This window comes from Dendrobates tinctorius, unplaced genomic scaffold, assembly GCF_039654945.1.
Source record: "Dendrobates tinctorius isolate UK_male_01 unplaced genomic scaffold, ASM3965494v1 ptg000001l, whole genome shotgun sequence".
Taxonomy (NCBI): Eukaryota; Metazoa; Chordata; class Amphibia; order Anura; family Dendrobatidae; genus Dendrobates; species Dendrobates tinctorius.
Genome location: NW_027361669.1, coordinates 7,988,132 through 8,015,213, shown reverse-complemented (window position 1 = coordinate 8,015,213; position 27,082 = coordinate 7,988,132). Strand labels below are relative to the sequence as shown.

General features: G+C 40.5%; 1 protein-coding gene across 4 annotated transcripts in view; it reads right to left on the bottom strand.

Annotated features, from left to right (window-relative positions):
* LOC141075361 (uncharacterized) overlaps positions 1-26,429 on the bottom strand; it is a 292,982-nt gene extending 266,553 nt beyond the window's left edge. For all 4 annotated transcript variants that reach the window (XM_073562744.1, XM_073564031.1, XM_073563444.1 and 1 more), the window contains exons 1-3: positions 26,314-26,429; positions 22,425-22,501; positions 19,363-19,407 (exon numbers count right to left, since the gene is read on the bottom strand). In XM_073562744.1, the coding sequence (XP_073418845.1) occupies positions 19,363-19,407; positions 22,425-22,501; positions 26,314-26,371 (180 nt within the window). In that variant the 5' untranslated portion in view covers positions 26,372-26,429. The remainder of the gene's footprint in view (positions 1-19,362; positions 19,408-22,424; positions 22,502-26,313) is intronic.
* Between the last annotated feature and the right edge of the window lie 653 nt (positions 26,430-27,082).

The window sequence follows — 27,082 nt, the reverse complement described above, 5'->3', positions numbered from 1 at the left end:
AAAATCTCTCACACTCTGTCATCCCAGTGTACTCTGCCTTGAGGTGACATAAAGTATAGTGGAAAATTGTCCCTGAAACCGTCACAGAACTTCTAGTGGTAATATTTCCAATGACAACATCCATCTTCGCCAGTAACTTGCTCTTCTCTCCAACCTGCACTTTCTTCTCTACAACCTGTCAAAGAAGGGCTGTAGGAACATGCTACAGTATATCTAGTTTTCCAGTAGCCAATCCCGTTCGGAAGGCCACAAGGGTCAATTTTAAAAACCGGATCCGGCATAATCCGTCGAAAAACAGATAGAAAAACGGATAGAAAAACGGATGAACCGGATGAGACGGATCCGGTTTTGTCTGTCAAGAACAAGACGGATCCGGCAGAAAACCGGATCCGGCACTTCAGGTTTTACAAAACATTTGCCGGATCCGGCATTCCGGCACGACGCCGGATCGCGCCTGACGCCGAAAACCTGATGTGTGAAAGTAGCCTAAGGAGGTGATGTCAGGTACAGATAGGTAGATCTGCGTGTCATCGGCGTAGTGATGATATTGCAATCCATGTCATTACATCAGCTGCCCCAGGCCAAAGGTGTAGATGGAGAAGAGTAGGAGTCCTAGAACAGAGCCTTGGTGAACACCTAAAGACAGGTGTCTAGGTGAGGAGGTGAGGAGTCTTCTTCTATTTTAAAGACTCTGCTGACAACCCCAAAAAGGACATTTGCACCACCAGCCATGGCCGCATCTGCAGGGGTAGTAAAACTACCAGGCTTACCACCACCAGCATGATCAGCCACATGGAAGCAAAGCAACAGACTTTGTTGGTTGAACACCAGACTCCATGAACAGTGTCTGCGGGTGATACCACTGCTTCTTCCGCTGTTGTGTGTGCAAGCCAATCCCCTGTCCACGGTGCATGCAAAGATGCCTCCTGCCCTGCACTTGCCATTGACCACAGTTAAATAGTACCATCATCAAGCACATCCACGTCCTTGTCCCAGTGCAACCTTCAGTTTTCCATACCCCAGTCATTGGTCTGTAAGCAGAAAGACGCAGCAAACGGCCCACAGGCCACAGTATTAAATTCACAAATTTCTCATCTGCTTGCGCTCTAAATGTTGCATTTTTGGCTCATGGGAGATGGACGCTTTCCACAACCTGATGGCGGTGACAGTAACAAGGTATTCATCCCCCACCCACCAATATTTCTCTGGGTATGCCGTCACGACATTACACAAGCAAGCACGTGTCCCACAACATTACCCGGGCCATCAACAATGCTGTTACATGGAAAGTTCACCTAACCACAGACCCGTAGACAAGTGCTTGTGGGCAGGGATGGTACATCTCTCTGACAGCACGCTGTGTTTGCGCAGAAGAAGTCAAGACCCAGTTGGACATTGGGAGACCATGTCACAGATGTATGTAGAAGACAGGTTTGTGGAAGGCATTGCATGTCACATTTAGGGTTTTGAATTGTAGCCTATGGGCAATAGGAAGGCAGTGAATGGCACGGCAGAGAGGAGTGGCTGGGGAATAACAAAGAGACAGTTGGATTACTCTGGCAGGAGAGTTTTGCATAGATGTGATTGGTGCAAGAGTGCTAGAGGGCAGGCTAGAGAGTATAAAGTTGCAATAGTCGAGGCAGGAGATCATGAGGGCGTGTACAATCATTTTTGAATTTTCTTGGAATGTACGGATCCAGAAAATTTTTTTGAGTTGTAATGGGCAGGAGGAGGCAAGGGCTTGGATCTTAGCTTTGAAAGAGAGGGCAGAGTCAAGTATCACCCCGAGGGCACGAACATGCGGGAATATTTGTCCCGATGGGCTGTCCCGGCATTACACAGGGACGTGTCCCACAACATTACTCGTGTAACTTGGAAAGTCCACCTAACCACAAACATTTGGACGAGTGCTTGTGGTCAGGAGTGGTACATCTAACTGAGGGCACAATGGATTAACATAGTGGAATCCGGGACCCACTCCTACCTTTGTATGGTGCACATCTTCCCAAACCTCGAGTATTGCGGGCCCTAAGTCAATCTGGGTTGCCCCCACAGTCTACAGCTCCTGCACCTCCTCCTACTCCTTCACCTCCTCTTCAGCCTCCAGCTACAAAAGGTAGCACATCAGTCACAAGCTGGAAGCACTGCAGCACTGCCAAATGAAATTGGGAACAGGCTGTCCTGAAGTTAATATGCTTCTGTTACAAACCGCAAAATGCTGAAGAGCTGTGGACAGCTCTGAAAGAGCAGGCAGATCGGTGACTGAGACGGCTGAACCCACAGCCAGGCATGGTTGTGTGTGGCAATGGCTGTAACCTGGTGACTGCTCTGTGGCGAGGTGAGCTCACACACGTGCCATGCCTGGCTCATGCGCTTAACCAACTTGGTCAACGATTTTTGAAAAGCGACATGGAGCTGGCAGATCTGCTTGGAAAAGTGCAACACTCGAAATACCCATTTTAGAAAGTCAGCTACAGCTTCATCCACCTTTGCTGTGATTTAGCAGCGCTTGCAGCTTCTGGCTCAACGACTGGTGTGTAAAGCCCCTAGGCCTTGGAACTCTACACTGCAGATGTTGGAAAGGATTTGTGAGCAAAAGAGGGCAGTTAGTGAATAGTCTACAAGCATCAACAAGGTTGTCGGTACTCGGTTCTGTCTTCACACATAACATGTGAGGTGTGGACATGGATGTTTGACATATGTAACATGCTCCAAAACTTTGACGAATCCACAAAGAGGGTGAGCGTCAATTACACCATAAATAACATCTCCATCCTGCTTATCTGTGTTCTAATTTGAAGATTGAGAGTTATTATAGAGTCAATACATATTTACAGTTTAAAAGTTTCAAGCACAACAGTCCTAAGTAACAACAATAACAATAATCCAATAATCAAACCAAAACAAAACTACCCTGCTGGTGACAGCTTACAATCTACACTAATTAACAACAATGACAATAATTAAACCCAAACAAAACAATCCTGCTCGTGACCACTTACAATCTAAAATGAGGTGGGGGGAGATAAAAAATTCAGTGGTGTATTTAAAAGAAGGTATTTACAATGATATTTGTACAATTTGTACAATGATATTATTGAGGTTAGTTCTAAGTGTTAGAGGCCTGAGGACAAGGAGGAAGTATTGACTGTTAGCAGTCTTGCACGCATGACTGAGTTTATGTTATGCTGCCTTTCCCATCACCCTTGCGTTATCAAAATTTTGGGTGATGGGCAATGCTGATTGGTAACACTTCTAGACCCACACTACAAGGAGAACTTTACATCTCTTATTCCAGAGGCAGGCAGGTGTACTAAAATGTTGGAGGAAAAGAGGGCCATTCTTGCGGAATTATTAAAAAAATTCACATCTGAAAACATTTGCAGCAGAGGTCAAAGTTTGTTGGCCAAGCAAGGAGTACAGGTGAGAGAGACACAACTCAATGCCAGCAAAGGCAGTGAAACACTGGCAAAGTTTGGGGAGAGTTTTCTCAGACCCTCCCATCGCCCTGTCCCTGAGGCGCAGGGGACTCTCACATGGAGTGTAAGTTTTTGAAAATGCTGACGGAGTACCTTGCTGACCGTATTAACGTCCTCTGTGCCTTCTAATTATTGGTTATCCAAACTGAACACGTGGCATGAGCTGGCTTTCTCTACTGCTCACGTGTGCTGTACTCATGGTCAAGGAGCGCACGGCACCTCGCTCTCTGGCGGTTACTGGGCAAACGGCACCTTGGTAAATGGCAGTACCGCTTTTAGTGGCCGGAGACAATGGGAACTGTCCTTTGCAGTGCCACTGGTCATCCTGACTCTGTATATATCTGGCAAATCAGTTCTTTAATGCAAGCAGCATATAAGGCATGTACTAGAGAAAATTGTACAGTACATCCAGAACAGTTTCAATTTGAAGGACTTTGTGGCTCATATCATTCCACAAGATGACACTAGTCTCATACTTGAAATTTTTGGTGGAAAATAATTTCCCCACTGAGAGCTTGTGTATGTTTAGAACTATGTTACATTATTTGTGTGATTAATTATTCATACCAATTTGGTTCACAGTATATTCAACTTTTTATTCAAGGATTTGGAATATATTGTTGTACGAGTTAAAGCCACTTGTTGAATTGTGTTTTACCTCAAATGTGAAACTACTTGTTAGGGATGGCTCCAGGTTTTTGTTTGCCCCGGGCAAAAGAGTGTCAGTGGGCCCCTGTAACACATACCACAATTCATGATGCTCCGATACAGCAGAGAAATATTGGTATAGTGCAATGACAAATACTTTACTTCTTACATTTCATGACTGATATCTATTTTAAATTCTACAATAGCTCAAAAACTGGACAGTATATTCCTCCATACAGTATTATGGCCACCACATACAGAACAATGAGCCCCATATATTGCTCCATACAGAATAATTGGTCCCATATAATGTTCCATACAGTATATGATGAGCTCCACATAATGCTACAGCATATGATGGTCCCCATGTAATGTGCCAAACAGTATAGGACGGTCCCCATAGAGTAGAATGAGCCCCACATATTGCTCCAAACAGTATAATGAGTCACATATAAAGCTCCATACAGTATATGATGGGCCCCATATATTGCTCCATACGGGATGGGCTCCATATAATGCTCCATACAAATAGGCCCCATATGTGCTCCATATAATGCTCCATACCCTATATGATGCCCCATAAATAATGAACCCCATATGATGCTCCAGTATATGATGGGCCCCATGGATGATGCTCCATTGAATGATGGGCCTATATAATGCTCCATATATAATGGGCCCTATATGATGCTCTAGTATATGATGGGCTCCATATGATGCTCCAGTATATAATGGGCCCCATGGATGATGCTCCATTGTATGATGGACCTATATAATGCTTCATATATAATGGGCCCCATATGATGCTGCAGTATATGATGGAGCCATGGATGATGCTCCAGTGTATGATGGGCCTATACAATGTGTGCAGAATTATAAGGCAAATGAGTATTTTGATCACATCATCCATTTTATACATGTTGTCCTACTCCGAGCTCTATAGGCTTGAAAGCTAACTGCTGATTATGTAAATCAGGTGATTTGCATCTCTGTAATGAGGAGAGGTGTGGTCTAATGACATCAACACGCTATATAAGGTGCGCTTAATTATTAGGTAACTTCCTTTCCTTTGGCAAAATGGGTCAGAAGAGTGATTTGACAGACTCTGAAAAGTCAAAAATTGTGAGATGTCTTGCAGAGGGATGCAGCAGTCTTGAAATTGCAAAACTTTTGAAGCATGATCACTGAACAATCAAGCGTTTCATGGCGAATAGCCAACAGGGTCGCAAGAAGCGTGTTGATAAAAAAAGGCTCAAAATAACTGCCCATGAATTGAGGAAAATCAAGCGTGAAGCTGCCAAGATGCCATTTGACACCAGTTTTGCCATATTTCAGAGCAGCTATGTTACTGGAGTATCAAAAAGCACAAGGTGTGCCATACTCAGGGACATGGCCAAGATAAGGAAGGCTGGAAAACGACCACCTTTGAACAAGAAACATAAGATAAAACGTCAAGCTTGGGCCAAGAAATATGTTAAGACAGGTTTTTGTAAGGTTTTATGGACTGATGAAATAAGAGTGACTCTTGATGGGCCAGATGGATGGGCCCGAGGCTGGATCAGTAAAATCCAGAGAGCTCCACTCTGACTCAGATGCCAGCAAGGTGGAGGTGGGGTACTGGTATGGGTTGGTATCATCAAAGAAGAACTTATGGGATCTTTTCGGGTTGAGGATGGAGTGAAGCTCAACTCCCAGACCTACTGCCAGTTTCTGGAAGAATCCTTCTTCAATCAGTGGTACAGGAAGAAGTTGGTATCTTTCAAGAAAAACATGATTTTTATGCAGGACAATGCACCATCACATGCATCCAAATAGTCCACAGCGTGCCTGCCCAGTATGGTTCTAAAAGAAGAAAAACTAATGACATGGCCCCCTTGTTCACCTGATCTGAACCCCATAGAGAACCTGTGGTCCCTCATAAAATGTGAGATCTACAGGGAGTCAAAACATTACACCTCTGGGAACAGTGTCAGGGAGGCTGTGGTGGCTGCTGCACGCAATGTTGATCGTAAACAGATCAAGCAACTGACACAATGTATGGATGGAAGGTTTTTGAGTGTCATCGTAAAGAAAGGTGGCTATGTTGGTCCTTTTTTTTGCTTTTGAATGTCAGAAATGTTTATTTCTACATTTTGTGTTGTTATATTGGTTTACCTGGTGAAAATAAACGAATGAGATGGGTATATAATTGGTTTTTATTAAGTTGCATAATAATTCTGCACAGTAATAGTTGCTTGCACAAACAGATATCCTCCTAAGATAGCCAAATCTAAAAAAAAACCCACTCCAACTTCCAAAAATATGAAGCTTTGATATTTATGAGTCTTTTCGGTTGATTGAGAACATAGTTGTTGTTCAATAATAAAAAGAATCCTCTCAAATACAACTTGCCTAATAATAATTATGCAAACAGTGTATAATGCTCCATATTTATTGGGCCCCATTTATAATGCTCCAGTGTATAATGGGCCCCATTTATAATGCGCAAGTGTATGATGGGCCCCATGGATAATGCTCCAGTGTATGGTGTGCCCCATTCATAATGGGCAGGTGTATGATGGGCCCCATGGATGATGCTCCAGTGTATGATGGGCCCCATTTATAATGCTCCAGTGTATGATGGGCCCATATAATGCTCCATATATAATGGGCCCCATATGATGCTCCAGTGTATAATGGGCCCTATCTATGATGCTCAAGTGTATGATGGGCCCCATATATAATTCTCCAGTGTATAATGCTCCCCATGTATTGCTCCAAACATTAAAAAAAGAAACACCTCACCTCGCTGAGCTCTGCTCTACTCTAGACTCTTCAGCATCGCCATCTTCCAGCTCTCTGCACTTGGACTGTTCAGGCAGAGGGCGTACAGACGTGACATCATCGCGCTGTCTGATATGAATGTCTCTGTCAGGAAACGCAGAAGAGGTCACAGAGGTGGAGCAGGGAGAGGTAAGTATTGCAAGTGCTGGTGCCCTGAGCAAGCGGGGGGGCCCACTCGTGGGTGATGGCAGTGGCACGGGGCCCCTCATAGTACTACGGTGTCTGTGCCAGCGAGTGGGCCCCCCACCATCAGAGACTTTTGCGCACTGTGAGGGGCCCTGTGCCAGTGCCGTCGCCCATGAGTGGGCCCCCCCACCTGCTCAGGGCCCTGGCACTTTCTCGGGTGCGCCAGGTGCTGACGCCGACCCTGCTACTTGTCAATTGTCATCTTTACTATTTCTCCATTCCGTGTGCGGCTCACCACCTCATTGATGTTATTGAGTCTCTTTGTGAAGTAAACAACAGCTACACCAATACCATGTGCTTTTCTTATTAATTCTTATTCTTATTTTCATCATGCCGCTGAAGTAGAGGTGAGATTAGGGACCTACATAACATCTGAGGACTGTAGTCACCATGACACTGTGCCAACACCCACTGGGGTATAGCTACCAAGTTGACATAGTTTGTGCACAGCTGAACAGAGTTGTCAGAAAAAAAAATCCTTCAATCACATGTTTGATAGATTGTCTAGTGGAAACACCCATATAGTATTATTATAATTATTATTTAGTTATTTGTATAGTGCCATTAATTCCATGGTGCTGTACATGTCAAGGTGTTACATACATAGTAATAGATATTGTTTACCCCCCAAAAAATTACAATAACAGACTGTTACAGAGGGGAGAGGACCTTGTCTTTGCCGACTTTCATTCTGCAGGAGAATGGGAAAGAGACAGAAGGTAGTGGGGAGGTGGCAGCTCGTGTGGTGGTGTAGAAGTCACATCTCCGACCACCACGCTCTCCAATTGACATCTCTGGAAATGCATCTGAAATGTCAAAATCTCTAGCTTCAGTTATAGGAAATGCAAGGGCTCCTTTTAAACATCAACGTCCAACCAGTTCAGCATTAGTAGGTGAGGGCTTGTCAGAATTCTGCCCAGGAACACCAGGCTTCAGTAGGTGCGAATCCTGTCCCCGTGATCTTCAAAGATATCATTCTATGGCTCTTCCAGTTATGATTTCATCAAGAAGATTTAACATTCATAATACAGAGACAGAGTACAATACAGAGTACAACACCACTTAAGCGTTCACCCTCTGCTACTTAGACTTTCTATCTGCGCATTGACTGCCTCTAGGCTGAAGATGATGATGGTGGTAGCAGTTTGAGCATTTAACACAGTCATGAAGCTGCCATAACAACTTGAAACAGAAATCTTTTTACCGACATACCCCACTGTAATTTTTTTTTTTGGATAAAAAAGAGTGCTGGATATAACGAGAGTGACAGACTGCCCAAAAGAGGGAATTTAGGCCTAAAATTCCTCAATGTTTGGTACACGGATGTATAATAATAATAATAATAATAATGATAATCTTTATTTATATAGCGACAACATACTCCGCAGCGCTTTACAGTTTAACAGTTTCAAAACACAAGCCATAAGTAACAACGTTAATAATACAATAAATAAAGCAAAATATGTATGAGGCGTGTCAGAGATAGATCCAACTGTAAAATGTGGCCTGTTATTTAAATAATAATGCAACATAGTGCTGTATATAACTTGAGTACCAGACAGGAAAACACTGGAGTACCGGCCTAAAATCCACAATTTTTTATCACATGGACATATGAGGCGTGTCACAGATATACTGTAAAATATGTTTGCTTTTTGTTTTTTGGTTTGGTGGATGCAAAAGAGTGCTGGATATAATGAGAGTGACAAAAAAGGGAATTTAGGCCTAAAATGTGGCCTGTTTTTTAAAATAATGCAACATAATGCTGTATATAAGTACTATGACACGCAGGACAAAAAAAGAAAACTGCCATTAACTGGCCAAACTTTGAGCGCGCACAGATATGAGCTGGCATGGAGATACCACTACGACAAATGTGATTTTTTTGTTTCTTTTTTTGGGCTAAATAGTAATGTATATCATTACAGTGACAGCCAGGACAAAAAAGAAAACTGCCGTAAACTGGCCAAACTTTGAGTACGCACAGATATGAGCTGGCACGGAGATACCACTATGACAAATGTGTGGCCTGTATTTTTTTAGTTTTTTGGCTAAATAATGCTGTGTTTAAGTACAGTGACAGACAGGACAAAAAATGGAAACCTCCGTAAACTGGCCAAACTTTGAGCACACACAGTTATGAGCTGACATGGAGATACCACACCGAAAAATGTGTGGCCTGTATTCCAATTACACCTGGGGCTAGCTATATACAGCCAATATATCCTACAGGTAGCAGCAGCACCAAAACACAGGAAGGGAATGGACCCTCTTGATGTATGCAATGATCTATATACACACATACAGTGCCTGCAGGCCTTGCACTGATGTGTATAGAGCGATGTACACTACCCTGCCTACCTAACACTGGAACCTATATACTCCAGAATTAGTCCTTAGAAGGACTGTTGGTTTAGCTGAATTTCAGTAGTTTAGGATGGTAGACCCCACACTAACTAATAAATCCCCAATTCTGACCCTATCTTGGCAGCAGCTCTCCCTACACTATCTCAATCCGGAGCTGAGTGCACCGAGCAGGGTGGCGTCCGGTCTCTTATACCCCTGATGATGCTGTGTGGCCAGCCAATCACTGCACGATCACAACAAAGATGGCTGCGGCATTTCATTGCCTGGCAGACAATCCCTGCATCATGATTGGGTCTGAAAAGTTCACCAAAAAAGCTTGATGGAGACCCGTGTTCCCGCTGAGTAATCCTGGAAATGCTCTGTGGTCGCCAAGTACACCGAGTACCATGATACTCGGGCGAGTAACAAGTAGTGGCGAGCATGTTTGCTCATCACTAATGCCAATCTAATGCACTCTACACAACTTACGTATGCAAACCTGATACGCTCTACACAACTTATGTGTGTCAACCTGGTGCACTCTACTCAATTTACATATTTCAACGCGATAGACTCTACACAACTCACGAATGTCAACCTCATGCACTCAAAGCAACTCGCATATACCAACTTGTTGCACACTACAGAACATACGTATGTGTCAACTTGATGCAGTCTTACCAACTCACGTATGAAAACCTGATGCTCTATATACTACTCATGAATGCGAACCGGATGCACACAATACACTACTGTTGGGAGCAGATTACTCATGATACTTTCCAAGAGTTTGACAACAGAGCTTTATTCAGGATCAACCAAGAATAATACAGCTCTGGCAAAAATTAAGAGACCACTTTCAAATGTTGAGTTTGTCTGATTTTTCTCTTTATAGGTATATTTTTGAGTAAAATGTAAATTGTTCTGTTAGTCTATAAACTTCTGACAACATGTATCCAAATGTCCAAACAATAAATTTTGTATTTCTTTTCAGACAAAGAAAAATGATCAAAATAAAAAAAATCAGTGCTTTCAGACTTCAAATAAAGTAAAGAAAACAAGTTCATAATCATTTAGAAACAAGAATACTAATGTTTTAACTCAGGAAGAGTTCTGAAATCAATATTTTGTGTAATAACCATGATTTTTAAAAACAGCTTTCATTCGTCTTGGCATGCTTGCCACCAGTCTTTCATATTGCTTCAGGCTCAAAAATTTAAGCAGTTCATTGTTTGATGACTTGTGACTATCCATCATCCTCTTGATTATATTCCAGAGGTTTTTAATGGGGTTCACGTCTGGAGAATGAGCTTCCTATGAGAAGGTTTTGATGTGGTGGTCATATACCACTCTGGAAAAAATTAACAGATCAGGAATAAATAATTTGTGTGTTTCTATCTGTGCAGCATACTCAGCAGGCTGCTTCTCTCATACACAGACATAGAAAAACAGGAAATACAGTCACATGCTCTCCCTGTGTGAGCCTCTTAGAGATTTTTTTTTGTTGTTCTAACTTTCTGAACAGCATACAAATCTAGCAACTGAACACTCATAGACAGGAATGGAGTATTTGCACCAAACATATTCCAACAACTACTCACGTATGCCAACCTGATGCACTCTACATAACTTACGTATGTCAACCTGAACAGATAAAAGAAACCACAAAAGCGCGCCCATAGGGCCTTACCAGTGCAGATATAATGAATATAAATTAAATAGTGCAGGGTACTCACCCTCAATAGTTGTGTAAAGCCACAACTACTGTATGCGCTTAGTCACATGCAATGAAGCTGCAGCAGGATGGTGTAGACAGACAGCGTCTGCTTCCATTACTCAAAGAGGAGATCCCAAGAGGGAAAAAAACACCAGATTCCCGCTCTGCTATATTTCAACCATCAAATAGAGGAAATCCAGTAGATTGTAGAAATTGGTTCCAATATCAGTACTTTATTTATGGTAGATACAGAGACAACGCGTTTCGAGGTCCATTCAGTGACCTCTTCTTCAGGTCGAATGTACAGAAAATCAATGTCAACCTGATGCACTCTACACTTCTCACGTATGCCAACCTGATGCACTGTAAACTGCTCACTTATGCCAACCTGATGCACTCTACATAACTTACGTATGTCAACCTGATGCACTTTACACAACTTACAGATGTCAACATGATGCACTCTACTCAATTTACGTATGTCAACCTGATGAACTCAAAACAACTCACATATGCCAACCTGATGTATACTGCACATCTTATGTATGCCACCACATTATAAAATTCCTATACCAGGAAAACACTAGATCAATTCCGAAATTTGTGGCTAAACGAACATATTTGTCCAAATTATTTGATTTTTTATTTTCATGGTTCAACATTATAAACTTATGTGAAGCATCTGGGGGTTCAAGGTGTTCTTCACACATATAGATTAATTTCTTGAGGGGTCTAGTTTCCAAAATAGGGTTACTTGTGGGGGGCTCTGTTTAGGCACATCAGGGGTTCTCCAAACTCGACATGACATGTGCAGACCTTCACATCAAGAAGTGCCATGCACACAAACAATAGTTTTCCCCACACATATGGGGTACCAGCATATTCAAGAGAAACTGCACAACAAATTTTGTGGTCATTTTTCTCCTGTTACTCTTGTGAAAATAAAAAAATATTGGGGCTAAAACAACATTTATGTGGAAAAAAAGTAAAATGTTCATATTTTCCTTCCACATTACTTTAATTCTTTTGAAGCACATGAAGGATTAATAATAAACTTCTTGAATGTGTTTTTGAGTACCTTGATGGGGTGCAGTTTTTAGAATGGGATCACTTTTGGGTATTTACGGTCATATAGGCCCCTCAAATTCACTTCAAATGTGATATTGTCCCTAGATAAAATATTTTTGTACATTTTGTTGGAAAAATTAGAAATTGATGTATTTTATCCCCTCTAACTTCCTAACAGAAAAAAAATGTATGTTTCAAAAATTGTGCTGATGTAAAGTAAACAATTGATAACTATTTTGTGTGACATAACTTTTAAGGGCATGAAAATGAAAAGTTTGAAAATTGCAAAACGTTCAAAATATTATCCTACTTTCAGATATTTTCGGCAGGTGCAGTTAGACTGATTACAATGATACCTTGGTTGATTGAATCCGTCTTGTGGTGGTTGTTTAATCTTTATTTTCAGTTTTCAGTTAATGATATGCTCATGCTCTGGGGCAGCCCGTGAGGGGGTCTTTATGTGGTGTTCTGCTAAATACTGTATTCATCTGTATGGCTAATGACAGGTCACTGATCCTTAAGTCACCTCCCCCCTATTTTACATACTGTATATCTTCTTGTTTGAAAATAAATGTTACATTCATCTTGCAGGCCCCGGAGGCAGTAGCATCTATTGGATCAGGGATAGATGTTACTGCACAGGCGCTGGTGCCATTTTGATGGAGCAAATTTTTTTTTCTCTAGCAAAATGGCACCAGCGGCACTTGTGCAGTAACATCTATCAAGTTCTCAATGATGTTACTGTGCAGGTGCGCCTGGCGCCATCTTGATGAATATTATAGATCGTATCACGCTACAGCAAAGGCACTGCCGGCGTCATCTTGATGAATATTATAGATTGTATCATGCTACAATGCCAGAATAATGAATGTAATTTTTTTCAAACAATAATATATAAATTATGTAAAATAGGGGGCAGGTCAGTGAGGGATCAGTGACCTGTCATATGCCATTCAGATGAATATGTAAGCAGAGCACCACATAAACACCCACCCACAGGCCACCCTGAAACACGAGAATCTCATTAATTGAAAACTGCAAATAAAGATTAAACAATAACAATAAGACAGATTTAATCAACAAAGGTATCATTTTAATCAGTATAACAGCACCAACCTGACACTGTATGTAGTTTTCTGAGAGAAATCCTGCTGATAGGTTCACTTTAAGCTGGTGAGCCACAAGCGCTAGTGATTCCACCAGGAGACTTTTGTGCACTTGACCGGCATTTCTGGATCTGACAACAGGAAGATTATACTCATAGAAATACACTACTGTGTACAATGGATGTATTTTTATTATAGAGGGAGAATAAGATAAAATGACTAAAAAATAATAATGAAAAACACTTGATAATGGAAAAAACAATGTCATTTTTCATACGTTTTTCTTTTATTTAATAAACATCACAAATCAGCACGTAACACAGACATATTTGGTGTCCCTGTAATCGTAATGACCTGCAAAACTCAGTGATCAGATAATTTTCGGGAATCTGTGAATGAGTTTAAAAATGGCATAATTGATATTTTTTCTCTAAAAAATAAAACTGTAATAAAACTGTAATGCTGAGACCGTGTTCACATGTATTCTTTCTGCTGGTTTTTTACTGTAGGTGTCCGCACCAGATGACACAGTAGCAATCGTCTCTGATTATTGCGCATTTGCTGCCTATCTTTTATGCATTCTCACCCTTATTTGATGTGACTTTTGGGCAGATATGAAGTTTTTAATGCCACTTTAATATTACAGAAAAGCTTTCATTCTATGCTTGAAAATGCAACAACATTTTTTTCTTCAAACAGTTCTTTCAGAAGAAATTTATACAGAAAAAATGCACCGCAGAGTTCAGCAGCGTATTCAGACAACAGAGAGCAGAGATTTCAGGGAATCATGTCCACTTTGCTTTGAAATTTAGTTTACATGTAGCGTAAATACTTAGAATTTTCCGCTGTATTTTTTTGCAAAAAAATTCTGCTGTAACTGTACAAGCAAAGTGGATGTGATTTTATGAAAACTGTGCCATTATTAGAATTCAGCAAACAGTATTTTACATTATTTAAAAGTTAGTATTTATCTACAGGTGCTTGTCACTAAATTAGAATACCATTAAAAAGTTATTTATTTCAGTTCTTCAATACGAAAAGTGAAACTCATTCTATAACAGAGGTCTCAAACTCTTGCCACCGGTATGGGAGAATCCTAAAAGTGTGCAGTGCATTTGCTGTGAGAATTCAGAAGCCTGCAATGTCAGGATTCAGCTCTGCAGGTTCCAGTAGTCATCACATGGACACTTCACTCATATGCGACGCTCATACTTATGGTCCTGTGTCAACGAGATACTCTTCCTCAGTTTTTCACTGAACATTGAGAGCATTAAGAAGAGCAGCTCATCGGTACATGACTAAGTCTGCAAATCGCATGTGTGCTTTGGGGGGGGCGCCGAACCGAATTCTTGCCCCGAGTGCCAGAAAGCCTAGATACACCTCTGGTGATTACATCCCTCTGGCGCTGTGTAATGTAGGTCAAATAAACAATTGCTTAACAATAATTTTGTACTGTATTAAGTTTGAAAGGAATTTAAGCCCGCCAGCTTAAATTTTTTTTATGTGCAAACCATTTGCTCTGCCGAGTTTGACCCCTGTTCTATAGAGACATTACAGAGTGATCTATTTCAAGTGTATATTTCTGTTAATGTTGATTATGACTCACTACCAATGAAAACCCAAAAGTCATTATCTCAGTAAATTAGAATAATTAACAAAAAAAACACCTGCAAAGGATTCCAAAGCATTTAAAAATGTCCCTTAGTCTGTTTCAGTAGGCTCTACCAATCATGGGGAAGACTGTTGACTTGACATATGTCCAGAAGGCAGTCATTGACACACTCCACAAGGCGGGTAAGCTCAAAAAGTCATTGCTAAAGAAGCTGGCTGTTCACAGAGTGCTGTATCCAAGCATAGTAATGGAAACTTGAGGGGAAGGAAAAAGTGACTTAGAAAGAGGTGCACAAGCAACCAGGATAACCGGAGCCTTGAAAGGATTGTTAAGAAAAGGCCATTCAAAAATTTTGTGGAGATTCATAAGGTGTGGACTGCTGCTGGAGTCATTGCTTCAAGAGCCACCACACATAGACATATCTAGGACATGGGCTACATGTGTCGCATTCCTTATGTCAAGCCACTCATGACCAATAGACAATGACAGAAGAGTCTTACGTGGGCCAAGGAGAAAATTTCCAAAATCAATGATGGTTTGTCATCTGCTGGTGTAGATCCACTGTTTTTTATCACGACCAAAGTCAGCGCAGCCATCTACGAGGAAATTTTAGAACACTTCCTGTTTCCCTCTGCAAACAAGCTTTTTGGAGATGGAAATTTCATTCTCTAGGAGGTCTTGGCATCTGTCCACACTGCCAAAAGTGCCAATACCTGGTTTAAAAACAACAGTATCACTGTGCTTGATTGACCAGCAAACTCGCCTGACCTTAATCCCATAGAGAATCTATGGGGTATTGTCAAGAAGAAGATGAGAGACACCAGACCCAACAATGCAGACAAGCTGAAAGCTGTATTCAAAGCAACCTGGGCTTCCATAACACCTCAGCAGTGCCATAGGCTGATCGCCTTCATACCACGCCGCATTGATGAAGTAATTGATGCAAAGGAGCCCCGACCAAGTATTGAATGTATTTACTGAACATACATTTCAGTAGGCCAACATTTTGGATTTTAAAATCATTTTTCAAACTGGTGTTATAAAGTATTTTAATTTACTGAAATAATGACTTTTTGGTTTTCATTGGCTGTAAGCCATAATGATTAACATTTGCAGAAATAAACACCTGAAATAGATCACTTTGTAATGACTATATAATGTATGAGTTACACTTTTTGTATTGAAGAACTGAAATAAATTAACATTTTGATGATATTCTAATTAAATGAGAAGCACCTGTATATGCTTGTCTCTAGGGATGAGCTTTCCGATATTGAAATATCGGAAATCTGCCCGATATTTGCGATATCGGAATTCCGATTTCCGATTCCGATATTTTTTTCACATCGGAAATCGGAAATCCCATAATCCTTCAGCCTCTGAGCCTCTAACCCTAACCCTAACTATCCCTAACCCCTAACCCTTACCACTAACCCTAACTAACCACTAACCCTAACCCCTAACCCTTACCCTAACCCTACTAACCCTAAACCCTAACCCTGCTAACCATAAGCATAACCGTAACCCTAACCCTACTAACCCTAACTCCTAACGCTACTAACCATAAGCATAACCCTAAACCCTAACCCTACTAACCCTAACCCTACTAACTATAAGCATAACCCTAACCGTAAACCCTGACTCTACTAACCCTAACTAACCCTAACCCCTAACCCTTACCCTAACTAACCCTAACCCCTAACCCTTACCCTAACCCTAATCATAACCCTAACTAACCCTAACCCCTAACCCTAACCCTACTAACCCTTTCCCTACTAACCATAAACCCTAACCCTACCCCAACTAATCCTAACCAAAAAAAAACACCGCTGTTAAGAAGATGGCGACCAGTTTTCCTGCTACAGCTTTCACTCTGTGCATTTTTCTAGCGATTTTTTTGCTCCGCTGCCTCTGCAAACTCCTTTCCGATTATCCTGAGGTGTTTCCCCTCCATTTTATCCATTATATAGCACTGTAGTGGTCATTTTGTAATTCCGATTTTTTTCTCCCATTGACTTGCATTGATATCGGAAATCGGAAATTCCGGTATCTGATATTTTCCAATATCGGAAATCGGAATTCCGATATGATATTGGGCAATATCGCTCATCCCTACTTGTCTCCCCAACTGTTTTTAATAATAATAATCTTTATTTTTATAGCCCCAACATATTCTGTAGCTCTTTACAGTTTGTTCTTACAGCTGTTCTTCCTTTGCTTGCCTTTCCTATTCCTTTTCATCGCCTCCTACCTCTTAAATGTTTTATATATAAGGCATCATATATATGTATGGTAATCCATTTTCTTTGCCTATCCTGTACATTTTCCATGTATCACTTTAGTTTTTGCTTTTTTCCATTTTCTTTGATAAACCATATACTTCGTTCCCCTTATCATTCTTAACCCTTTCCACCCTTTTTTGCCTATATCTTTCATCCCTTTAAATTTTGCTTTTTTGCTTTTAGTTGGCCCTTGTTCATACACAATAATTGACCCCATATAATGCTCCACACAGTATAATAAACACCATATATTGCTCCACACAGAATAATGAGCCCCATGTATTGCTCCATACAGTATAATGAGTCCCATATGTTGCTCCATACAGTATAATGAGCCACCTACAGTATATTATTCCATACATTATAATGGACTCCATATAATACTCCATGAAAAATAATGAGGCCCATATACTGCTCTAAACAGTATAATGAGCTGCATATAATGATTCAAATAGTATAATGGGCCCCATATAATGCTCCATACAGAATGAGGCCCACATAATACTCCATACAGTGTACAATGTGTCACATATATTGCTCCTTAAAGAATGGGCCCCATATAATGATCCATATAGAATAGGTCCCAGATAATGCTCCATACAGTATTTGATGGACCCCATATATTGTCACAAACAGAATGGGCCCCATATAATGCTCCATGCAGTATATGATGGGCCCTATATAAAGATTGAAACAGGATGGGCTCCATATAATGTTCCATACAGAATAGGCCCCAGATAATGCTCCATACAGTACATGATGGACCCCATATATATGATGCTCCATATATAATGGGCCCCATATAATGCTCGATAAATAATGGGCCCCATATGTTGCTCCATATCTAATGGGTCTCATATGATGCTCCAGTATTTGATGGGCCCCACATAATGCTCCATATATAATGGGCCCCATATGAAGCTCCATATATAAAGGACCCCGTATGATGCTCCATATATAATGGGCTCCATATGTTGCTCCATATCTAATGGGCCTCATATGATGATCCAGTATATAATGGTATGATGGGCCCAATATTATGCTCCATATACTTTATAATGGGTCCCATATTATGATCCAGTATATGATGGGCCTCATATATAGCTCAAAACATAAAAAAACTTAAAAAAAAGAAATACCTCACCTCACTGGCCACTGCTCTGCTCCGGTGTCCTAAGCGTCGCCATCTTTTGGTTCTCTGCGCTGTGACTGTTCAGCAGCAGTGGAACGGTGAGTGGTAAGTATCGCAAGTACAGTGGCCCTGAGCAAGCAGGGGAGGGCCCAATCGCGGGTGCAGGCACTAGACTCCCATAGCGTGCAGATGTCCCAGATGGTGAGTGGGTCCCCTGCCTGCTCAGGGCCCCTACACTTGCCTGGGTGTGCCATGTACTGACATTGGCCCTGGAAGAGTCAGTACTGAGAAATCAAGCTCTGAAGTCACATCCAAATTAGTCTGGAAGTGCATGGGGTATTGTCGATGTATTCCCAAGTTAATCAACACACTCAGGCTAATTTTCTCAACTTCTCACTGCACTAGGACCTATAAAGCTATAGCACTAGATTAAAGAGGTTGTCCACTACTTTTCCATTGATAGCCTATCCATAGGATACGTCATCAATGACTGATTGGCTGGGGTCCGATACCTGGCACCCCCGCCGATCAGCTGTTATCATTGTCGGTGGTAGCGGCTGCCAGCCAGAAGTGTACACTTGCCGAGATGCTCTGTCTACTTGTAGTGGCTACCGCAGGGTACTACACATCCGCCTTCTATTCAAATCAATAATGGAGAATCTGTTTAAATACTAATATCATCCTGAGAGGCTCCCATTATTGCCATCACAATTTATAAAGAAATCCAATGCATCATATTGAACCCAGAGTTGTTAATCTCTTATTTTATAAGGTTTGCACACAGGATGAACTGTCAATCGGTATATTTGGGCACTAGAAAGTTGCTTTCCTTTTGGCTTTTGAACGAAAAATGTGATGGGAAATCGATTCCATGAAAGCCATTTCTGAATTTTCCAAGGGTTAAAGTTTTGATACAGATCAATGGTAAATTTTTATGTGCTAATTGTAAAGCTATTTTCTTACCACAAGTCTCTTCTTGAGATGCTCATGATTATCATGTTCTTTACTCTGAAACACACACAAAAAATTTTTTTAAACAATCATAAACACAAATTGTCTTTCACAATGCATCGTTCATGCCACAGGTTCGTATATGAATTTATTTTTACTTTATGTAACTTTTTTGTGTGAAGGTGGCCTTTTCCCTTTAGATTCTTCATGTACTGTACATATAAAGAAAACATTTAATTGGTGTTCTTTTTAACACAGTTTAATTGATGTGTGTATCAGCTTGAACAAAATACCAGGGTTGCAGAAAAAAAAAGAAAAAAAAGCACCTTAACTGTGCAGCAAATATTTGATGTAAACTAAGCCTAAAGAGAATTTCACACAGCAGTATTTTGGTCAGTATTTTTCATTAGTATTTGTAAGCAAAAACCAGAAGAGGAGCCTTCAAAGAGAAAAACTATAGTAGAAAGATTACGGTAATACTTCATTCATGTGTCAGACCTAGTACTATGCTAGTTTTGTCTTACAAATGATAATGTAAAAAATGACCAAACGAAAGCCAAAAGAAAGAGATTTAAATAAACTACTGCTGGACAACATGTCATAAGATGGTTATTAGGGATGCGTGCACCCAAACTGTAAAGTTAGGGATTCATACGGGACACCTAGAGCCGGTGCTGAATGTGACTTCTAACTGTATGTCCATGTTACTGATCGGATTCGCAGCTTAATAAAGTGAAAATATTATATAGAGTCATTACAGAGTGATCTATTTCTGGTATTTATTTCTGGTAATGTTGATGATTATGGCTTACAGCCAATGATAACCCAAGAGTCATTATCTCAGTAAATTAGAATACTTTATAACACCAGCTTGAAAAAATGATGTTAAAATCCAAAATGTTGGCCTACTGAAACGTACGTTCAGTAAATGCAGTCAATACTTGGTCGAGGCTCCTTTTGCATCAATTACTGCATCTATGCGGTGTGGCATGGAGGCGATCAGCCTGTGGCACTGCTGAGGTGTTATGGAAGCCCAGGTTGCTTTGATAGCAGCCTTCAGCTTGATTGCATTGCTGGGTCTGGTGTCTCTCATCTTTCTCTTGACAATACTCCATAGATTCTCTATGGGGTTAAGGTCAGGCGAGTTTGCTGGCCAATCAAGCACACTGATAGTGTTGTTTTAACCCCTTTCTGCCATATGACGTACTATCCCGTCCATGTGCCCTGGGACTTCATTCACATGGACAGGATAGTACGTCATACAGGGGTAGCACGGCTGATCGTGGCCGGGTGTCAGCTGATTATCACAGCTGACACCTGGCACTAAGTGCCAGGAGCAATCACGGACCACTCCTGGCACTTTAACCCCCAGCACACTACGATCAAACATGATCGCAGCGTTCCGGTGGCATAGGGAAGCATGGTGCAGTTAGAGGGCTTGCTGCGTGCTTCCCTGAGACCCTCAGAACAACGCGATGTGATTGCGTTGTTCCGAGAGCCTCCTCCCTGCAGGCCCCCAGATCCAAGATGGCTGCAGAGTCCTTCTGGGTCCTGCAGGGAGGTGGCTTGTCAGTGCCTGCTGAGAGCTGGCACTGGCAAGCCTCCTGCACTGCCTTTCAGATCGCTGATCTGACACAGTGCTGTGCAAAGTGTCAGATAAGCGATCTGACACTATATAGTGATGTCACACCCTGGGACAAAGTTAAAAAGTAAAAAAAAAAATTAACATGTGTAAAAATATTTTTTAAAAATTCCTAAATAAAGAAAAAAAAAATATTGTTCCAAAAAATACATTTTTGGAGGAAAGCATGAAGTGCTCTAAAATTTCCTGGCAGACAGCTGTGCTGACTTTGGTCTTGATAAAACATAGAGGACCTACACTGACCAAACTCAGGTCAGCGCAGCCATCTACCAAGAAATTTTAGAGCACTTCATGCTTCCCTCTCTAGACAAGCTTCTTGGAGATGGAAATTTCATTCTCCAGCAGGACTTGGCACCTGTCCACACTGCCAAAAGTGCCAATACCTGGTTAAAAAACAACATTATCACTGTGCTTGATTGGCCACCAAAATCGCTTAACCTCATAGAGAATCTATGGAGTATTGTCAAGAGGAAGATGAGAGACACCAAACCCAACAATGCAGATGAGCTGAAGACAGCTATCACAGCAACCTGGGCTTCCATAACACCTCAGCAGTGTCACAGGCTGATCGCCTCCATGCCACACCACATTGATGCAGTAATTGATTCCAAAGGAGCCCCGACCAAATATTGAGTGCATTTACTGAACACACATTTCAGTAGGCCAACATTTTGGATTTTAAAATTATTTTTCAAGCTGGTGTTATAAAGTATTCTAATTTACTGAGATAATGACTTTTGGGTTTTCATTGGCTGTAAGCCATAATCATCCACATTAACAGAAATAAACTCTTGAAATAGATCACTCTGTTTGTAATGACTCTATATAATATGAGTTTCACTTTTTGTATTGAAGAAGTAAAATAAATTAACTTTTTGATGATATTCTAATTTTGTGATATACACATGTATGTGTTTCCAGCACATGTGGATTTTTTGTGTTTTTTATTGTAATGTGTTAATTAGAGGGGGTGGGGATCAAAAACATTCACTGCAAAAGTTTTTTTTTTCCATTTTCATAAAAACAACTGACATAAAGATATTGTTGATTGACAAATTATAAGTATCAGTTTATCTGACTTGTAGCTCAGGGACATTTTTTTTTTATATGTTTCCGCTTACAGAGTTCAATGATACAGATTTCCAATATTACTTAGATTTCTTACACTGTTTAATGAATTGCTTTGTTGTTAGAACTGGATTTTAAATAGATTTTCCAACAACCTTTGTCATCATAACAATTCAATAATTAGAAACTGCAGAACTCCTAAGCAAGGAAGAAGGTTGGAAATTCTATAGGTAAGTCTGTTACAATCTCCATAGAGTTTTTGATCAATTGTCTGACAACCCCTTTGAGACTGGACTTTTTATCCTTTATATACTTTATTAGATAACTGACATTATACATATTTAGAATGAGAAAGAAAACTAACCCTTTCATCCGAACTTGAATATCCTTCTGATGAATGTGAACTACTTGATCCAGGAAAAGGATAGCTTCCAACATGGTCTAAAAAGATACACACAAAAAAATAAATAAGTAAAAATTCCAAAGATCAATGTCGCTTTTAAAGGGGGAATCGTTTCTAAACCAATATGGGAAAATAGAAGAAAATCATCCTTTCTGTTACTTTTAAACAATATTTCTTCTTTATTCAGTAATCATGTTAAAATTGCATAATAAAATCCTTAGCGAATTTGGTACACTAAAAAGTGGGTGGACCTACTATGTTAAAGATTTTATTATGCAAATTTTACGATGATTACTCAGTTAAGGCGAAATATATATTTTTAAATCTATATTTTACAGTATATCCCTCAAAGACACACAACAGGAGTGGCACTCCAGTTTTCTTTCTCCAGACCAGCTATACACACTTCTTTCTGGACATAAATTTATGGACATAGTAAGAGAAAACTACTCATTTACTTAGTGTCTAATCCAAGTTTTATTACTTATTGTGTAGATTACATTGATGCTAGTTCTTGTGTTGCAAGATACACAAACAGTCCAGTGCATGTGGGGACATCCCAGTTGACCGGTATATTAAGGTTCGTGCACACAACCAATTTTCTCCTGCCAGTGTTATTCATGGATTTCATGGATTTCACAAGTACCGATAATACTCTATAGTGCTGTGCACATGTCTGTTTTTTCCTTGGACTAAGTGCTCCTTGAAAAAAATTGGAGACATGTCTGGTTTTGATCTAATGGTAAGTGCACACTTTGCGGATTGTCCTGCGGATTTTGCAAAATCCGCAGGTAAATCAGCAGGTCAAAAGACCTGCGGTTTATCTGCAGATTAGCCTGTGGTTTTGCCCTGTGGTTTGACACCTGTACAATGTAACAGATGGCAAACCGCTGCGGAATCCGCACAAAGAATTGACATGCTGCGGATTTAAAACTGCAGCAAATCCGCAGCATCTGCATATCGGTTTTCATTTTCCATAGGATATAAAGGTACTGTAAAATGCAGCAGAAACTGCTGCGGATCCGCAGGGCCAAATCCGCTGCGGATCCGCAGCAGAATCCACAGCGTGTGCTCATACCCTAAGTGTCGGACCAAAATCAGGAATGCAAGTTTATGGGCCCATGAAAAAAATTGGACCACACTTGGATGACGTCCGTGCGCATTCTGATTTTCACAAACTGAAAGAATAGAGAAGGTGGAGAAACTTATTTTGTTTCTCTCGTGAGAAAAACTTATGCCATTCTGATTATCCTCTGATCAATGCCTAACCAGAATAATTAGACTGTTCTTCTCCAACGTGGAGACATCAGTAGTGTTTGTTAGGCGCCAGATTCCTGCGGTTGCACAGCAGGAATCCAGAGCCATACATCCAGCGGTCTCCCATTCCTTTCCGACCACTCAGGGACCTGCACAGCAATCTCGGCGATCCAGGCGCCATGCTCTGACCAGCTCTCTGGGTCTGGATGTTGCTGCCACCTCCGGACCAGCAATGGTAGCGCAGCCTGTTTTGCAGGAAACCACTCCAGAGGCTAAATCCTCTCGCCGCGCTACTGGGCATGCCCACGAGACGATCTCCCAGTAGAGATCGGGGGTCACGTGCTCAGGTCCTTGTCCTAATCTGATTGGCCCATTTCAGAGGTCTGGAAGGTCCCACAAGCACATGGCAATAAAAGGCCCGCATGGCCGCTCGGCCATGCGCTAGTATAGGCTATACTTGCTATTTGTGAATGGTGACGGATGTATGATTCTGGTGACTGACTCACTATGAAACCCCTTCCCTCTGATATTACACATGTGGATAGGGAATTAGAGTTATAGTCAGCGCCAGTCAGTGGCAAGCCATACGCCACAGTGCATACCGCACCGCTACACTAGCGTCCGATAGTGTGAAGCCTCACGGCACTGTCGTATAGCGGCAGTAGTTACTGCCACGCTGCAGTTAGCAGCACTTACCGACATCCGCGGTAGCGACGCCGCACGCACGGTAGGTCAAGACGGACACCGACCTCTGTCTTGGGCCGTGTCCTGTGACTATATACCGTGTGTGCACACCAGCTGAGACCTGTGAAGCTAACAGGCTCGGCATTTATGCTTTAGCGCCTCTGTGAGTTTAACAGAGTCTGCTCTGCGCACCTCGGGTGACGTTTAACCCGAGCGCAGTATACCGCCATATAGCGAGTCTGCCATTACTCAGCAGCAACTGTTACACCTACTTAACCTACTTAACAACCGTTACACCTACTGCACGGTGGACCCCGGGCGGTGAACGCACTTCCTATTATTTATACTTAGTGCGTTCCGCCGTCCCCAACAGTGTTAACCTAGCCTTTTAGGTATTTAGCAAAAACTTGTGTTCCTCTGTCCTTTACATAAATTTGTAGCTAACTTATCTGTATGGCCACATTATACATATGAAAGCATGCACAGCTGGTGTGTTAATTGCATGTAAGTTTGCAAATGCTTCATTTAATAGGGTAATTTCATCTCAATTTTTTCCTGTCTTAATTTTTAGTAAACATAAATATGGGCATTACTGTAAATACCTCCAAATTTACTTTTGTATTGTTATTTTGCTCTGATCCACCATAAGAAATAAAGTCCTAGTCAATATTGCTCTATTAAAATTGCTATATTAGCTAGTCACTAATTAAATTGTATTTTCTTCGAAACACCTCCCATCATAAAATACTAAAAATAGTTTTGGATATTGCCTCCATAAAGCATGATGGGTTTAAAGGTTGAAGAAAAATTGTATTTAATTTTGTATTAATCATTACAAGTGTTGGTCTTGGGAAAGATACTGGTACGCTATATTCTAGAATTTGCTATCAACATGCCCCCACTGATCGCTACAGTGACCTATCAACTTCTATTAATACTAGTCCCAGAAAAACAATTTTTATAGGACTTCATGATTGTTTTTTTTGCAATTGATAATTATTTGGTTCTAGCAAACAGTGGGAAAATACCTCCTCTATTCAGGCACTGATAAAATATCCTAGTAAATAGCCAACACCTCTGATATATAGAAATGTTCACATATCCTTTTTATAGATGAATGCCTAAAAATCTAATTTTTGTATCATAAGTGTGTGTGTCCTTCTATAAAAATGCCCTAGTAAATAAAAATCTGAGCATATGCTTTTCTTTACAGTAAGTAAACTTCCATATATGTAGAGATAAAAGCACATAATTGTCTATAAGACATCTGTATTTTTTGGCATGTATGATTGACAAAGACAGATAATGGGAAGTAACAGAAGTAGTTGAAAATTAGAAAAGGAAAACAAACACATAGCCCAGTGAGGGTGCTCTAAACTTCAGAACAACACAGATAAAAAAAATGTAATGCACTTTCTACTCTATATTTTCATGTAAGTTCTACAACCTTCATGAAGAACTACCCTAAATATTCATATTTATGAGAAATCACTGTGAATCCTCCCACTATATCCTGAACTTAAGGTAGGATAAAAAGACTAAAATATTCAATATGCTCGGCAATGAAAGCAATGTTCAAAGTGAAGTAGATATTTCTTTTTCTACATTTGATTGGAACCTGTTTTATATGATGCTAGGTAACTGGAAATGTGACTAATACAAAAATAGGCAATGATTCCCGTTACACTAGCACTAGTGGTGAGAACTTATTAATGAACAATTGTGAGGATATGTAAACAGGACAGGTTCATTGATTTTCTATCTAAAAGAATCTGATTCAAAATTGTCATATTTGGTCTTTAGTTATTAAATTCTCTGAACACATCACTAAACTAGGTGGTAATATGTTATCTGTGCACAACAAACTCTATATGTATGAATCTCATGCATTCAATCACATCTTACTTACCAGTAAGGATGCAAAAAAGTGCTAGCGCTAACGCCACTACGGTTGTGGCTAGCTTCATTGTGGGTATTCTTTTGCCTTGCGGCTGCCCAGTGCAAACCACAATGAACAGCACTTTGGAGAAGCTGTAAATGTCTATATATTTAAGATGCCTAAATCATAATGAATGTAGGCTCCACCCTTATATAGATGACAATGTTGACATCAGGTTATTAAAAGTTATATTTTGTTAAACAGGCAGTACAAGCAATTAAGTGAGCTAAAATACAAAGAAGCAAATAAATGTTCTCTGCCAAGTGCGGAAGGCAGCAAAGTTCATAATATAATAGACAGTATTGTCAGCAGATTTACAGCATAGACAAACCATGGAGCAAAACACCTAGTCATCACGCAACAAATTAAAATGTCTGCAACCTTTCATGTCCAATATCTTATTTTGCTTATCAAATCTATGCACTATTGGCACTTTATTTGACCACTGCCACTTTATGAGATTATAACTCTGGTACGCTTCTACGGATCCCACTGATTTTGTAGATCATTATTTCGTGACATATTGTACTTCATGACAATGGTAAAATGTCTTAAATATGACTTGCGTTTATTTGTGAAAAAAATGGAAATTTGGCACAAATTTAGAAAAGGCTGCAATTTTCAAACTTTTAATTTTTATGCCCTTAAATCAGAGCGTTGTATCGCACAAAATAGTTAATAAATAACATTTTCTACATTTCTACTTTACATAAGTACAATTTTTTGAAACCTAAAAAAA